At 45.1% G+C, this 16587-nt stretch overlaps 2 protein-coding genes across 8 annotated transcripts in view; one reads left to right on the forward strand and one right to left on the reverse strand.

Moving 5' to 3' along the window:
* CCDC39 (coiled-coil domain 39 molecular ruler complex subunit) overlaps nucleotides 1-2696 on the forward strand; it is a gene marked incomplete at its 5' end in the record, with an annotated part of 23375 nt that extends 20679 nt beyond the window's left edge. The window contains 4 exon segments of the mRNA XM_082320213.1: nucleotides 962-1102; nucleotides 1244-1423; nucleotides 1657-1745; nucleotides 2403-2696. Of these exon segments, the coding sequence (XP_082176339.1) occupies nucleotides 962-1102; nucleotides 1244-1423; nucleotides 1657-1745; nucleotides 2403-2562 (570 nt within the window). The 3' untranslated portion in view covers nucleotides 2563-2696.
* Nucleotides 1-12925, reverse strand: part of TTC14 (tetratricopeptide repeat domain 14) — a 15418-nt gene extending 2493 nt beyond the window's left edge. Inside the window, exons 1-12 of one of the 7 annotated variants that reach the window (XR_014229041.1) lie at nucleotides 12761-12925; nucleotides 12554-12675; nucleotides 12157-12356; nucleotides 11680-11764; nucleotides 11461-11590; nucleotides 10673-10825; nucleotides 9915-9986; nucleotides 8530-8649; nucleotides 8324-8446; nucleotides 7532-7649; nucleotides 5399-5508; nucleotides 3302-4927 (exon numbers count right to left, since the gene is read on the reverse strand). Coding sequence is in view for 4 of the 7 variants with exons in the window: in XM_082320214.1 (XP_082176340.1) it covers nucleotides 3970-4927; nucleotides 5399-5508; nucleotides 7532-7649; nucleotides 8324-8446; nucleotides 8530-8649; nucleotides 9915-9986; nucleotides 10673-10825; nucleotides 11461-11590; nucleotides 11680-11764; nucleotides 12157-12356; nucleotides 12554-12675; nucleotides 12761-12924 (2355 nt within the window). In the remaining 3 variants the exon portion in view is untranslated. Of the gene's footprint in view, nucleotides 1-3168; nucleotides 7650-8090; nucleotides 8252-8323; nucleotides 8447-8529; nucleotides 8650-9914; nucleotides 9987-10672; nucleotides 10826-11460; nucleotides 11591-11679; nucleotides 11765-12156; nucleotides 12357-12553; nucleotides 12676-12760 lie in introns of those variants that run through there. The other 6 variants (XM_082320214.1, XM_082320216.1, XM_082320215.1 and 3 more) reach the window with 6 other exon arrangements.
* Between the last annotated feature and the right edge of the window lie 3662 nt (nucleotides 12926-16587).

Below are 16587 nucleotides of genomic sequence, written 5' to 3' on the forward strand. Positions count from 1 at the left end.
CTCGTGCCCTCTGGCATCTCGGTCCCAGGATTTTCCTAGGAGAACGTGTTCCGTTTTATTAGCATTCAGGGTGCTTCAGTTTAAACCCTGCTAAGTTGGCTCAGGGAAGCCAGCTGACTCTGGCCTTAACTGCACTTGGCGCCCAGCCTGCTGCAGGACAGCTTGTGTTCAGGCTCCACGTGGAGGACTTACTCTCTGATCCCCCCGTCACCAAAAAGCCCACCTGGCCCTTAAGAACAACACTTGACTCCGATGGGTGACGCTCTAGTTACACGTGTCTTAGGCAGGAGGAGTCAAAGGCACCCCGTTACATCCCGCAGGATTATTCTAAGCCCCGAGCCACCGGCTACAGGTCAACAAACATTGCTATTGCTTATTCCACCTCCACAGGACACGTACCTCCCTTAAGAAACAACATCCCTGAAAGGAAAGAACAGGGACGCATATCTTCATCGGGGAGTAAGTCCTAGGATACGACGAGGCGTTAAGGCTTACCCTTCCCTGCCTTTTTATTTATTCATGTTATAAAAACCAGAGCCGCCTTTACAGAGCGGCCTTTATTCATTCCTGACAAAGGTATCCATCCCCTCCCACGGGAAACAATGTCCTTTTTCTTCAGACAGCTTGCACTGGTAAGTTGGTACCGTGCCACGTACAAGGTCTGCAGACACTGCTCAGAGGCACATCTGAAAATACGTCCTTAAAACTTCATTAATAGTACCTTTAATGTAGTTTTTGAAAGATACGTAAATTACCTGGTACTCTCTCTGTCCTGGCATTTATCTACCAAACAGCGCGACGGGCAGCAAGGTCTGAGTTGTGTAGGACTTAGTACTAATTGCTTGAGCTACATTTAGAAACAAGTAGTAGCGATACTGACCCTCCCACAAAGTAATAGAGGAAGCGAAAGGCTATCGGAATGGCTTTATCAACTAAAACTGCTGTTCAAATGAATTTGCAGAGCATGGAAAAAAATTTCGATACGGTACTGAAGCAGGAGGCCCTCTTCCAAGAGCAAAAGAAGGAAAAACAAGCTCTGATTTCGCAGCTGAACAAAGACGTAGAAGAACAGAAGCCAAAACTAGAAAGGGTTATGAACCAGGTCTGTACAGTCATTAGCGACAGCTTCTGACTTCATAGTGACAGCCAGTAGCGTGGTTAAAACCACAGAACTTGAACTTAGCAAGTTTCTGGAAAAGCGTGGCATTTTCATAACAGCAGTGCTTTAAAAATGTGTGTTAAGTGTTCCAGACTATCCAGAGAAATTCAGTCTCTGAAGAAAACTAAATCAGAAACACAAGAAGAAAGGGACATTGATCTTCGTGAATTGAAAAGCTTCAACAGAAACATCGACAAATTGTTAGCTGATGTTCTAGAAGCAAATCCTGATTTATCTACACCCTTTCAGCTCTACTTCCACCAGGTGAGCTTGCCGGTTAACTGCCACCAGCATCTTGATTGGTGGCTCTAGTCTACCGAGGGGTGTTTCGAGGGCAACTCCTAAATTCAATAAACTACGCTTATGGTAAAGCAGGAAAAAGTGTTCATCTGCTTTCAGCACCTCTGTAAATCCAAAGGATTGTAAACCCTCCCGGTACACCCAGCCCTACGGTACAACCATTAGGTCAACTTCTTTTTTCTTTCCAAATTTTCTAGTCCAATTTAGAGCTTCCCACAATGGCTTCTAACGGCGGTGGTCAGAGTTCTCCATCACCATCCACACAAAGCTCGCTAGCTTCTACCGGGTAAGTGCTAGCAATGGGTTTTTGGCTTTGGTTTTGGTGTGGTTTTTTTTTTTTCCTGAAGTTAAAGCTTAAACCAGCAACGTTAGTCCCTAACTGGCAGAATTCCTCACTCCTGAAGGTCTTCTCAATCTTGTCTCTACTTCCCAAATGCTCTGTAAAAACTTTCTCCTTATACTCTCCCACCTTTAAGTTTACTGGATTTTTCTAGCACACAATTAAGTTTACTTCCGCACCCATCAGAGTTTAAAACTGTAATGACGGAATAACCACGCTTACTTTTACTAACTGCGCTCCAACTAAAAAGTGGTTTCACGTTATAAGAGCACAAGCTTGCGCTCCAGCCCCGTTTGCACCTGGTAGCGTGAGCTCCCTTGCCTGGTGAACCGGGGCAGACGGCGCTGTACGCTTTTACCGGTACCTTTTTCCCCTGCTCAGCACGCGTTCAGCTGGTGGTGCACGGAACACCGCCAGCCGGTTACAATCCGACAGCGTCCCCGCGAGCTACCCAAGCTACGAGGGGTTACGTCTACCAAGATGGCGGTAGGGGGCTTGCCCAGAACAGACGCTGCTGCTGGGCGGCTGCGCTGTAAGCCGCCCCGAGCAGCTGTTTTACCCAGAGGGATTTCTGTGTACCGATGAGTACCTCTTGTCTTTCAGATCCTCCGGAAGCGCAAGTTCAGGCTCCAGTCAGACTCCATCGCTCAGAGTCATAGACCTGAGCTTGCCTGCCGACGCGCCCGCGGCAGCCGCTGCTGGCGCCTCCCAGCCAGCCAGCAGAGCGCGCGCCTCGGATATTTGTACACGCAAAAAAAAGTAGCCTTTTGAAGGCCGTAGGGAAGGCTTCACACTACCTAAGGCTTCTTAATTGAGTAATCTGTAACTTAACTTATTTATCAAGGTCTGTTAGCAATCTTGGCGTTAACTTTATTGGAAATGCGTGTTTCAACTTTCTTCTACAATATAAAATAAATTACCTAGGAAAAATGTTGAGCATATGTTTTATACAATAAAATAAATTAACCTTTAAATTACTTTCTCATTTTGCTGTTGGAGAACTAAAGATCCACAAAACCCTTCCAAAGCCAGTAATTCATTTTTCGTATCATGAAAAGGAGAGTTATGTTAAAGCCATTAATTACGGGGAACTGGTACCTTCACTGCTGTCCAAATAGTTTTAGATTACATTGCAACAACCCAGGAAAGAAAACGTGGGCTTCATTTCAAGATCAACCTTGACTATTAATCAAATAGTCAGCTCGGGCAACGCCTTCATCCAACGATGACAGCGTACAGGTGAAGGCAGTAAAGCTGCTGCTCCTGCTTGAAATCACCGAGTACCTTCTTCTGCAACTGACCTCTCTCTACAGAGAACCTTGGAAAACCGGCAGCCGACACAGGGTTGGTGTCGCGCAGGCGGGCAGACGTCGGCTCCTCGGCGCGTTCTGCCGGCCGCCTTCGCAGAACCCGCTGCAAGCGGAGCCGCAGCAGCGCGCCCGCCGGCTTCAAGCGCCTCGGAACGCAAATACCCACCAACCACGGCCCACGCTTGAGCTTACCTCGGCGATCAACGCTGTTTCAAATCTCTCTCCTCTTCTACTTCCCTCGGGTTTGTTTTACGTTGCTTCGAGAACGTGTCTGACGCCTTTAAAGCCCGTAATACACCTGCCCGCACAGGGCTCCATTCGCTTACAACCAGTGCACCAGTATGAAACATTAACAAAAACCAAGACACAAAATTAAGAAAAACTAAGAAAATTTAATGATCAAATGAGCTATATACATTGGTGGCACATGACTTTCAGTCAGTTATCCCCTTTCTATAGCTGGAAGTTAAGTTTGATACAAAAATAACAGTCAAGAGTACCCCGGGGGATGAAAAAAAACCCAAACCCAAACAAAAACCACGTGTTATTAAAGTGCAAACTTGACGTGAGTTCCACAACTAACTACAGTCCACGGGCGTCAAGGATTTCAACCCATCAGACAGAGGATACTGTACAGGAACATCCCAAGTTAAGAGCACAGCAAACTTAGGTTTTAAATAACGGATATTTTACGTAAGATGTCCTTGCATCTCTTTCCACCATACAATCTTTAAGAATTCTTTGACACTCTGCAAGACAGAACAAATTCTGCCTTTCCATCACTCCTCACATGCGTTTCCTCAAGAGCTACTCGGAGAAAAGCCCTACGCCACACGCAGAACCGCATTTTCTTAGCTACGTTACTGTTTCTTCTGCTTACTTCCCTTTTCCCTCTCAAACTCAGCTATTTGGTTGAATATGTTCACCAAGTTCTGGGGCAGGTTTCTTTTAACGCCACTTTCTGTTTGTGCTGTACCATTTAAAGACATTTCCTCGTCTGGGTCCTGGGCTTTATTAGTCTCCTCACAGCTTTTTTCCCTACTCTTACGCTCGCTTTCATTTTTATGCTGACGTAACGCATGCCGACCGCTATCGGAACTTTTCTCACCTTCACGTAAGCAGGCGCTCGAATACGCCCTGTGCTTTCCCGCTGACCTGCCAGCGTAGTCAGACCCTGCTGGAGACGCGTAATACCTGTCTTGCCCTGAGCCGTGTTTCTTAAACTGCTCTTTTCTCCCCTCTACGTCCCTTTCTAACTTCCTAAAATAATGCATCCTGGGTTTATCATCTGACTTGTGATATGAACCTGAAGAACCCCTCCGACCGGAGAAAAACCTATCGGATTTACCATATTTTTCAGTTTTGCTACTACTTGGCAGAGTCCTGGAGCTACTGTAAGAATCTCTTGAATCTTCAGACCTACCTCCGAAAGCGTCTTCATCATCGCCTGAAGTCCTCGAAAAAGAACAGTGTCTGTCTTTCTCTCTTACTTCTGCTTTTGTACACGCTAAGCTGTCCTGCCTCTCCAGCAGCTTTTCCACTTCAAAATTTTGGTTAAGAAAGGAAGCAGAGGTATCGGCCGGAGGCGAATACCACTCCTCTTTCCTAACCTGATCTTTATAATGGGAAGAAGCTCTAGATGAGCATTTTTTGGAGCTGCGGGCAGACTCGGATCTATTCCGACGCTTTTTCCTACGTTTCTTGTGATCAGAGGAAGAGGAGGAAGAAGAAATTGATACATCTGATGAAGAATCACTTGAGGAGGAGGAGGAGGAGGAAGAGGAGGAGGAAGTCGATACTTTCCTTTTCTTCTTCAACCTAAAAAAATGTAATTAACCTGTGAGACAATCTTCAGCATCAGGCAAAAGCGACACGCAGAGAGCGAATCTGTTCTCCCCAGAGTCTGGCTGAGATGGGACTGTAGGGCACGAATGGAAACTGAGCCTGACCTGGCAACACAATTCCAAATGTCACTTCTTTATCAAAAAATTAAATCCACCGACCAGTTTGTTATAAAAGGCATCTTTCCCAGTTTAATATGGCATTACACTTTGCAAATACTTCACGTTGCAAAGTCTTCTTTAAACAACCTCTCTTCCACACGTACCTCCGTTAAAGGTTACAGGCACTCAAGGCCACTACCCAGGAAACACCTCCGGAGGAAAAGCAGCTTACCTACTAGAACTTCTACCTAGCTTACTCTTGGGCAACCTGCGTGGAAACGGATTGTTCATAGTCCTGTCTGCACTTACTGCCACATACTCAGTGTACCGAATATAACAAAGTTACCTTTTTTCTTCTTTTAAGAGCTTACGCAATTTTTCTGCACTTGTTTCTACTTTCTTTTCCTTCTGTCTCTCTTCTTTGGCAGCTTGTTTCTCCCTCATTTCCAAAGATTTCTTTTTTGAACCCAAGCGTCATAAAAAAATTACATTAAAAGGAAGCGTTAACACCGGTATTTTTCCCCATGTCCCCAACCCCATTCGAATGTATAATTACACCAGGGATGTTTTACCAGGGTTCCCAGATCAAGGATTAGTATTGTTCAGGAGTTTGGCATTGGCCATTGTGATAATCAGGTTTACATTAAGGACCATATTGCAGTTTTTATTCCATTAAAAAATATATTTGCCCAGCCATTGCAGTGGTACCCGTGATCCAGCACACCGTGAAGCGTGGAGCCCAAAAGGTACAGACAGAATATGCAAGAAAAACCCAGTATTAGCAACAGGAAGGGGGAAAAGAAAGAAAAAAAAAAAAGAAAAAGAAAGAGAAAGGTTTGAGGGAAAGTATCATTGTTGTAGTTTACAAGTAAAACATGGCAGAACCCATTTTAAGATGTATTCAAGTTGGCCGTGTTTGAATACAAACCGTTTTGTAACAATTTCACAGACCAGTTTGATGCATAGTTTACGTAAGAAATCATATTCCAAGGGTTTGTTGGTGACGAGCAGCACCAGATGTCAGATACAGCAACAACGGTCCAATTCAGAAGAAAATGCATTGGAGAAAAACACATAATCAGTATTACAGGAAAGCACACGTCCGTGTTGTTTCAGCCACTCTAGCACAACAGCGATAGCATCAGACTTATGTATTAAAACACACGTAAATGCAGAAGAGCATCTCATCCGATGAATCATCCTTACAGATAAACTACTTAAGTCTATTAGAGACCAGACTGCTGCCATCCACAGCCCTAAGGAGTAGCTCTGCTCACACGCAGAGTGAGCAGAAAGTCTGATTATCGTTCTCAAAACTTAACAATTGTCTTAGCAGATACAATAAAGGAAACCCTTAATTGCAGCTACGGCTATGCAAACCGACCAACAGCAGCTGGCATCGTGCTTTTTACCTGCTGCTCAGTGACCCACTGTACCAGGAAAATGCTAAAGGAGAGTAAAATTTCTCTCCTGCTTGCTGAGAACGTTCTTCGTCATTTTAACTGAGACCGACACCTCCTTCTAAAGCAGCCACATGTGGCCAGCGCTCGTATACCACACAATGGTTTATCTATGATGTGGCTCAGTTTTATTAAACAGATTGTCGTGTCTCCTCTTCCCCTTCCTTCAACACAGCCTGTCAGCATTATGGCTCCACCAACCGAAGAAGTGTCGACTAAGGCCATCTACCCCAGTCTGCGTACTTCCTTACAGGCAGGAGCACAGCACAGAACAAGCCTGTGCCTCAGTGCTCTGTTTTACTCTTTGACTCTCTCTAGAAGACAAGACAAGCAAAGGAGGTAAACATCAGAAAAAAGACAACAACTCAGATGAGCAGAGACCCACCAGGGCTCCCCTGGGAAACACGATGCGTGCAGGAGAAGAGAGATTAAAAACCAGACAGCAGAGAAGAAAGCTCAGATATTCAAAACTGCCTGCCTGCCCACCCACCACCCCCTGCTGTCCTCCTTTAAATCACCCCTTAATTTCCCCTCTCGGGGGATCTTCCTGCGAGTTAGCTTTGGCTGGCGTTACTCTGTCTTTTTGTCACTACTCCAAACAACAAGGATCTGGCCGGTACGATGGTGTGCAATGTTTATTCGGCTTGCCCACGTGTTCTACGCTTTGCATGTCCGTATTCACAGAATCTTTTAATTTAACATTATTAATCATGCTTGTGTGATGGAATATTCTTATCCTTGCTTTAGCTGACGGGTTTAACAGGCTTTGCTCTTTCCCTGTCTCAACTGTTTGGCGTTTCTTTGCTACCCTGTTCAAATCAGTGGAGTCATCAAGAGGTACCCTTCTTCTGGTCGGTGCAGCCATAATGCTCGCTATAAAAGCTTTACTGTGGAGAAGGGAAGCAGAGAGTAAGACAAACCATCAACTTAAGCTCTCCCTGTTCAAAAGATTTAATACCGTTTTTGACGTTCATTTCTTGTCGCTGAGAGCACTATATGAAGAGAAAGTAAAGAATCACCTGCATGTGCTTACGCAGTTTCGTTAAGGCCTCTTCTGCTTCCTGAAAGGTCTCATCCAAACTTAAGGCTTTTTTATAGTAACTCTCAGCATTTATTAGCTTGTCTTCCTCTTCCAACCTAAAATTCAAGTGATAATTCCATATACAGTTAAGCCACAGATTTTTAACAGTTTTTTCTTATTTTTAGGACTACCTTTCTTATTCGCACTATGACACTGCCACTGCATCTGTCCAAGACCCTATCTATCACCTTAGCCCACCGCAGTAAAGAAATAAAACCGTATTTCTGACACGTTATCTCCTAATCATCATCGGTAATATCGTTCTTGGAAATTTCAGTTTCAAAAATACTCTCTCTCACTTCTTAACACAGGGCTTAAAAGAAATCTATTCCCTGAATATTCAAAAGTGAAATTGCGTGTTCCAGTTGTTAACCGCTATTTCAATAGAGTAACAGAACCTCATTTTGTTACAAATACTTTCTTTAAAAAAAAACCAACAAGCCTACTGGAACATATTCAAACATTTCACAAGACTTTACGCGAGCCTGGTAACCTACCGGTGAAAGGATATCAAGGATTAAACCTCAAATATTTTGCCAGGGTTTTAACTGGGACAGAGGAGAAAGTGTAAACCAACCGCGCAAGCGGGCATATTTCCAACGAAGACTTTTTTTTGAAACACGCAGCCAGGAAGGAAAGATGCCGTTCTGTGTCCTAACTAGAATGGTATTAAAAAATATTCTGAGAAAAATCATTAACAACCAAACCAAAACACAACCCCAACACTTACTGCCCGCCTCGTTCCACCAGCGTCTGACAGAGGTATTTTCTTGCATTTCTATGGGTAGGACAGTTTTCTAAAGCAATTTCAAAATCACCTATGGCTTTGTTCAGGCTTCCTTTTGTGGCATACCTAGAACGACAGAAAAATTGGATAAGTTTCAGGGACGTTTCTCTATCACAAAGTTGAAAGACCAATGAAACAAGCAGACTTACAGAGCTCCACGTGCGACCAAAGCTTCAACATTCTGTGGATCAATTTCCAAAGCCTTGTTGTACTCATTCATGGCTTCCACGTGGCGCCCAACCTTAAAATAATCAACCCCAGCCTTCACGCTGGAGAAAAATATTCAGAAAATATTATGTACGGTTAGCCTATACAGATTTTATACTGTTAATTACTCACAAATTCTTGTTCCGAATAAGCGATAGGTAATAAAAGTTCACCTTGTTATCACATACTTAACACTGGCATTTCAAATTAACGCGATATTGACAGAATTCCACCACAATATACCGTCTTTAATCCAAATTCTTAAGGCACTGGAGAGCATTTCTGCAGACAGTGCTACTACGTGACACTGTTCTTCATTTACAGAATGAATATTCAAGCGCTTTTCTGCGCAAAACTCTACATGTGACCCACCACCATTAAATTGCAACAGGCTTAATTATATCCAAAGCTAAAAATCACCATTAGACCAAGGACACGAGGCGAGACGGGTAGATGGTACACACTGAAACCAGTTCATCTCAAACTGGAATATTTTGAGGTTCTATATTTCATATTACCTGAACCTTTCTTCTACATTTACCAAAAGATTAACTTATTGGAAGAGAACTGATATGAGCTAAATTTCAGAACTTTTCATTACAGACTTCTTCAAAAAACTAAAATTTATATTTAACATTATAAGCAACTTTTTCTGTAATTAATCAAAGTTGCAAAACACTATTATTTTAAGAAAAACACTCCTTTGTTAGCACAGAAACCAGAAACTCTGAGGCTTCACTCAGATTTTTTTTTTTTTTGAGCTGGTGGATTCAAGAGTTTTTCCACAAAAAAATTTACATTTTTAGCAGAAGAATCTCTCTTACTTCTGCCTCCTCCACCCTGTAGCACGCCCAAGCCCCCTGCATAGCGTAAAAGCAGTAGCGCCTGTCCAGAGCTGCTGTTCTAAATGCAGCCAGGGAAAGAGATTTAACTTTTCAAAGACAGAAAGCGCATGTTGAATCCACAGCCTGCGGCTGAAATGCCACGACAAGCGGTATACGGTCGCTCCACACCCAATGATAAAATGGAAAATTGTGTACTTGGTATTGCCACACATCTCGCTCTCATCTCATCAACGGGCCGGCGTATTACAAACGTTCTAAGAAGTTCTCCCTTAAACCTGACACGTATTTTGGAACTGAATCTCGAGACTTTATCTATCACCTACCCACTTGGCAGTTAGAGTTACTTTCAAAAAGATCTTCCTGGTTACATCACTACATGTGCAGTGGGAAAACAGGTTCGACGTGTATTTTCTTTTAAGAAACGTAACCTGTAACCTAACCTGACCTAACAATAAGCTCTAAGAAGAAAACGTATTGCATACCATTTCAAGGCCCAGGATGCAGACTGCTTTTTCCTCAATGCAGGGGCAAAGTCTTCTTCGTTGAAATTTTTACTTTAAGGAAAAAACAAACAAAAACATCAGGTTGGCCTTCCGGGCCTACAAGACTAAGCTTACAATACATAAGGCAATTGAAATAAATGGAAGTATGATTTATGCAATGCCTTACAGCTCGCCCTCAGTCAGGAATGTTCTTTCATATTTCTGAAACCAGTTTTTCCCAACCCATTCTAAAAGTGCTGTGTTGAGCACAGCTGCAGCACATTTAACAAAAGTACATCGTATCTGCACCTGCTTTGGGGCCTAACACATACAGGGCTCACAACCTCAATCATTGCATATGCTTGAGCCTATTTTACTAAAGAGGTCAGATCTATTACTAAAATAAACATTGTGAACAAACATCTGACAGAAAACATTAAAACTGAAACATCCTGTCTTTCAATCCAAAGATGTTGACAAGATCTAAGCAACAAATTCCTGAAGTATTTCTGAATTCCTGAAGCATCAAACATTTTGTGCAATAAGGTGTCTCGCTTACTTAGAGCAACAGAATTCCACATGTAAATTTCTTACTCTAGAGAAGTTTGCTTTTAAATACTTAAGCCTGCAGTCGCGCAAATCAAAATGAAAAAGGTTTAAGTATAAGTGGTCTAGGACTTCCACTCACAAGTCGGTTTCAATGGATTAGAATAATCTCCACAAAGCTATAGGATAGGAACAATGTAAAAATCACTTACATCTGAAGACTTCTCAGCAAAGACGGTGGATTTGATTCGCTTAGTCCTAGTTTTTCTGCTAAATATTCAACTAAAAATGGATTAGCGAATCCTGGGGAACGATGCAAAACCTCTTCAAATGTCTCTCCCGTATTAGCAACCTCCATGCTTCGCCTTTAAAAAACAAAACACCAATGTACACAAACACCACCTCACAGACACCATACTCGATTTTATGATGCTTACATTTAGAATAAAAACGCCTACGCTGATGTTTACTACTGCTCACAAGCTGTTGCCTTTTACAGGCATGTGTTTTCCTACTATTTAACGACCCTTATATACCTAAGCGAGCTTCTAAAACCTATTTCAGCACTGATTTAGGTATCTCCAGGACACAGAAAAACATTACAAAAATCGTGGATAGCTGTGTCCTTCTGTCTTCTAAAGATAATTTAAAAATTTTAAGTTTCGTATTCCAGTCTCCCAAGGTTTTTGTTTCTTGGAGGGTTTTGTGTTGTTGTTGTTGTGGTTTTTTGTTTGGGTTGGTTTGTTTTTAACACAGTCCCACAGTGATAGATATCTCGCTCTGCTTTTTGCTTTCCTTATGTTTTGGTAAAGATGCTAAAAGACCAACCGCAGCTGACCTATCCAGAAAAAAGTACGTTAAAGAGACGAACAACAAAAAGTACACAATCATCCAATTAAATCAGAAATGCGACTGACAAGTTTAAAGAACAGCCTGGCAAAGATGCTCTTCAGACACGCTGAACACACCGAGCAAGTACAGCTGAGGAGCGTATTCTTACCTATAATGCAATGGGAAATCATCGGAAGTAATTACGCCTAGTTTTGTACTGGAAAGATTGGGTGGAAGAGCTGAGCTGTAAAGCGACACCGTGAGCTTCTCGTGGTAACGATCGACGTCCTTGATCGCAGCTATAGAAACGAGAAAAGTTACGATGAAATCACAGAAACGCCTCAAAACCGAAACAAACAGATTCCTGACAACTTTTGCAGCTACTTGCCTCGAATAAGGTCTCCAGTTTGATAGTAAGATAAAGGATCTCCGTGGTTGCTTTGAGAAGGCACATCTCTCAAAGGACAAAGAGCCTGCAACAGAAGAAAGTAGGAATACCATAAACAAAGCCAAAAGTTTTTTTTTTTTTTCTCCCCAAGATTAAGCCAGAAGATTAGTTTAATCCTGACACCCATCAGAGCCGTAACAGTTAAAAGCATGGCTTGGTTCAAATAAAAACTTATGCATTCATAAATGATGAACTTTTCAACTCCAAACTAATAAATATCAAGTATGGGTCATAAAAATAAGCGTTTGCTGACTCAGCAAAGCACCATACGCTGTCCGCAAATTCAGTTCAGTTCAAAATTCAAAGTTCAGTTTCACCTTTACACATACCGCTCCATTAAGAGATGCTAGAGACAACTAACACGTTAAAAAGTTACTGCTTATCAAGAATAAAACATCGAGAAAAGCTGTATCTTACCGTGATTTCTAAATCTGCAATCTCCCGTATGATGCCACTTCCCAGACAAATCAACACCATGAAAAAGCCAAATTCACGAATAGAAGTAATCCTGCCAATCACGATATCACCACGCTCGATGTCTCGAAAAAATAATTCTCTCCTCTCTTCCCTGGGAACCTCCATGAACCGCTCCAGGGGAGGCATAACAGCGTAATACTCTGCAACACACGAGAAACCCGCAGTTACCACACTGGGACCGAGCTACAGCCTGAAAACACAAATGCTTCACGACAGCAAAACCTATTAAAATCCCGTTTATTTGCACCAACAGGAAGTTTACGCACCGCCTATAAAACAGAAAAACCTTTCACTTCGCTTTTAAAGACGCTGCTGTTCACCCTCCCGAGCAGCCTACCTTCATTCTCCTCAATCGTCTCGCAGAGAGGCCCGTTGGGTTTCCACGCGTGAGCGAAAAGCAGGTCGGCCTTTTTGGCGATGAAGCGCTTTATCTCGGTGTCGATGCTCGGCCTCTCTTTCCTAGGGGAAGGAGAACCCGGTGAGACCCGCCCGCGGCCCCCTCACGGCTCGCTCCCTCGCTCCCCTCGCCCGCGGCGCCCCTCACCAGGCGGCCGGCGGGTGCGAGGCCCCGCGGGGCGGCTCGAGGGCGGCGCCGGGCGGCGGCAGCAGCCCGCGGAAGTCGGGGTTGTCGTGCTGCTCGGCGCGGAGCAGCGAGAGCAGCGCGGGGCCGTGGTAGCTCAGCGCCTGGCGCAGCAGCTCCCGGTCCATCCCGCCGCCGCCGCCGCCGCCGCCTCAACCGGAACCGGAAGCGGAGTCGCCCCCCGTCCGGCCCGACGCGATGACGCGGCGTGACGCGCACGCGCCGCCATAGAGCGGGGCGGGAGCCGGCGGCCGCAGCGCCCCCTGGCGAGCGGGAGGAGCGCGGGGTGGCTCTGCGCGGCCCCCCGCTCCGCCCGGCGCCGGGGCTCCCGCTGCCGGGTTACGGAGGCGAAGGGTAACAACGGCGCCGGCGGCTGCCCGAGGTCTCGCCGGCTCGGCAGCGGCGCCTCCCGCGGCGGCCGTGTCGGGAGAGGGCGCTGCGCCCCCGCGGCCCGCGCCGCCCCGCTGAGGCGGGGAGCGGCCCCCCGCCCCGGTAGAGGCGGGCGTGGCGAAGGGGCGCAGCGCCGCCTCTGCCGCGGCCCCCGAGCGCGGAGGCCCCCCGGGCCCGGGCGGCTCGCGGCCCGTCCCGCAGCGTTTGCGCTCCGCTGCGGCGCGGGGAGGGAGCGACCGGGCACCGCGGCCGTGCGGGCTGGAGCTCGCCCGCGCCGGTCGGGCGGCCGCCATGGTCGCTCCGTCGAAGCGGCCCTGCGACCGGCTTCCCGCCGGTCCCGTTTACCAGCGCTAACTTTGGATGCTAAAAAGACACTTAAATCAGGAGGCTCTTTGTGCTAATCACCTCCTCTAGCTAACGGAGAGAGGTGCTTAAAACCAGCCGGAATTAATCCAAGTCTATTAGAAAGATCACAGTTCTTGGGTCCCCAAGAATAATTTGTCCCTGGCATCGCATTTAATAATTAATTTTAAAAGGCGAGGGGGAAGGAAAAGAAAACCCACTGCAAGCAACATAATGTCACATACACCCTCAGTACAACGCTGAATAAAAACCAGGAATCTGGCTGTCAGCAGATCAGTGACACAAACTCCGCTGGGAAGCAGCATGACTGCGAGGGCAAGGATCATGCCAAAGACACTGGGCTCAGAAGCTCAGTTCAAAGCCAGCAGGGATATCACTGGCATAGCAGACTCCGGGAAGACGCTAGAAGGGCAAATTTGTATTTTATTTTCGTTTCATGTCTCCCTGTTTCAATATAACAAAAGATAAAGGAGGCGTAACGCTTAATATGTACCTAAGAACCATCAGGATTTTGATTTAAATTCTTCCTGATCTGTTTAAGACCAGGTGTGTACTTAGATTTCTGGTTACCATGGTGGAAAAAAGCCATGGACACCAGATGGAAATTTCTAGACGTTAGAACTGATGAGAGACAGCTTGACACGGAAAGGTTAACGCACCGGCAAAGCTCCGGTGCAGAGAGGGAGCCTTTCCTGGGTGAATCGCCCCGCAAGTGCAGCGTCCTGAACTGTGCTGCACCATTGCAAATAATGACCGTTTTAATTGGGAATGGTATTTTGAGGAAGAGTTAATTTGTGTTGCTTAGCAAATACAAAGAGCTAGCAATAACAAAAGTTGTTTGAAGCACAAACTCTGCTTGTGTCAGCATTTCCCCAGTCTAATATGCAGATACGCACACATAATGTATAAGTAAGACATTATGAATAAATACTTTAAATGTGTTGTGTACCAGCAAAAAATCATGGCGAAAGCCGAACCACCTGTAATTATGGACTCTTCTTACAGGCGTTTTCTTCTGTGAGTAGAAATCAATTGCAGTTTAGCAAATTCAGTAATTTATATCATATTAACACAGAGAATGTAGATCAGTCGCCCCTGAGCATGAGGGTTAACTTCATATTTAAATTGATCCTTTCTTTAACTGGGCCCAACAAATACTGAAGTTATCTTAATCAAACAAACTAAAATACTCCAAATAATCCCAACCTTCAGAAATAGCTTTGCCAGAGCAGGGTACGTGGGCATGAACTCGTAGTTTTCTCTCCCATTTTCCAGGTTACAGTAATGAACTCGGAAGCAAGGCAAGGGTAGGGCGTACGTGCGTTGTTCCGCCTCACTCGGGGCACACGCAAGCCTTTGCCTGCCTTTTCTCTGGTGGGACACAGCCTGCATACCCACTGTGCTCTTAAAGAGGTCTCTGCATGTTTTCAGTCGTGGATTTTTTTTTTTTCTTTTCAATTTTTGCTTGTTTTACTTCAGTTAGCTAATGGGAAATATTTTTGATAAAAGGATATAGCAGCCCCCGCAGCTCAGGCAGGGGTAATGCTAAATGGAACAGCATGGAATAAACGCAGGGGTAGATATACAGCTTAAGAGAGCCCAGGCCTGAGGAGGAGGCATGCTGCGATGTCGTTAATCCTCCGTTCCGTTGGCTCGGGAGCTGCCTGGGTGAACAGTGCTTCACCCCATGTGCTAAATAAACAAAGAGGGCGGGCAGGAAGCGTCCCCGTTCTGCAGGGAAAGCGATACAAGTCAACACATCGCCCTACTCGAAGAGGGGCATTCCAGACACTCGGAAACCAGACATCTCTGAATGACTTCGATGTCAATTTTCTGACAGTTTAGGTCAGCGCGTGACAAAAGGCAGCTCCCAAAATCCACCATGCAGCCTCTAACTCTCACAATACAAAGCTTATGAATTTACACCAAGCCAGCTTTGAACCCAGGGTCAAACGCACGGTGATAGAGCCCCTCAGCAACCCAAAACCTGACAGGCACAATAAGAATTTCAAAGTGGCTATGTGAAATACTAAGGAGATTTTAATCAAACCCCAGTAAGCAGAGTTTGGATGCAACAAGGTCAAGCTGCTTTTCAAATGTTCCCCAGTAGCCAATATCAATGGCAAGCTTACAAGAAAATCACACGGAGGAAAGGATTTTGTGTCAAGAGCCGCATTTTATCACTGACAAAAAGATTAGATCCTCCAAGATCATGCTTGTCAAAGTACTATTTTCTGCAAAGTTTGGGCAGATTTGAGATAAATTTTAGCCTATTGCAAATGGAAGCAAAACGTTCAACTAAATGTGTTCTTCGGGCAAAGAAAGATGAAACTAATAGCACTAATGAGAATTACCATGAAGAGCTATACTTCCAGCTGTGTTGTCAGATTTTTGGCAAGTTCTGCCAAAAGCAGTCCTGCTGCCCAGACTTTCTGTTCATTTATGAAGCAGCAAAGGGATTGCTCAAAGATGACCTGATATCTAAGATATTATTTTAGCTCACGAGTGATGAAGGGAAGTTCAACAGCAAATAATTGCTAGCCAGTTAGTAGCCCTACTTTGAGGAAAACATTGTATCTGCAGGCATAATCACCAAATACGATGGAGGAGGTGTGAAAACAACACCAAACTCGGAGTGATGGAACAGCCTGAGCCATGCCTATTCAAGCATTTCTTAACAAGTTCATTGTTAAGTCCAGCTTTGGCACAGTCTGTGACGGATCAGTGACACGTAGCCTCACCTGGAGATACGCTGAGCACCTGCGTGCATCACCGACCTTTGCACTTCTCAGACTTCTGGAAACGTGTAGACAGAGAATAGTTGGTCGCACGTAATAAATATGCACAGACGGACCGTGGAAACTGCCCGGGCTCTGAGTCAACACTGAGACCCTGTTGGAATACAACAGAAATAATGGTTGAGAAATGTCAGCGGAGGACCCCCTCTGACTCCTGGCGATTTCTGTCAAACTGCAGGCAGCGGCACTGCTGCGCCTTTGTATGGCTCGAAGGGTTACTGCTTGTGCACTTAGTGCAGC

The sequence above is a fragment of the Platalea leucorodia genome (assembly GCF_965183815.1).
Source record: "Platalea leucorodia genome assembly, chromosome: 8".
Lineage (NCBI taxonomy): Eukaryota > Metazoa > Chordata > Aves > Pelecaniformes > Threskiornithidae > Platalea > Platalea leucorodia.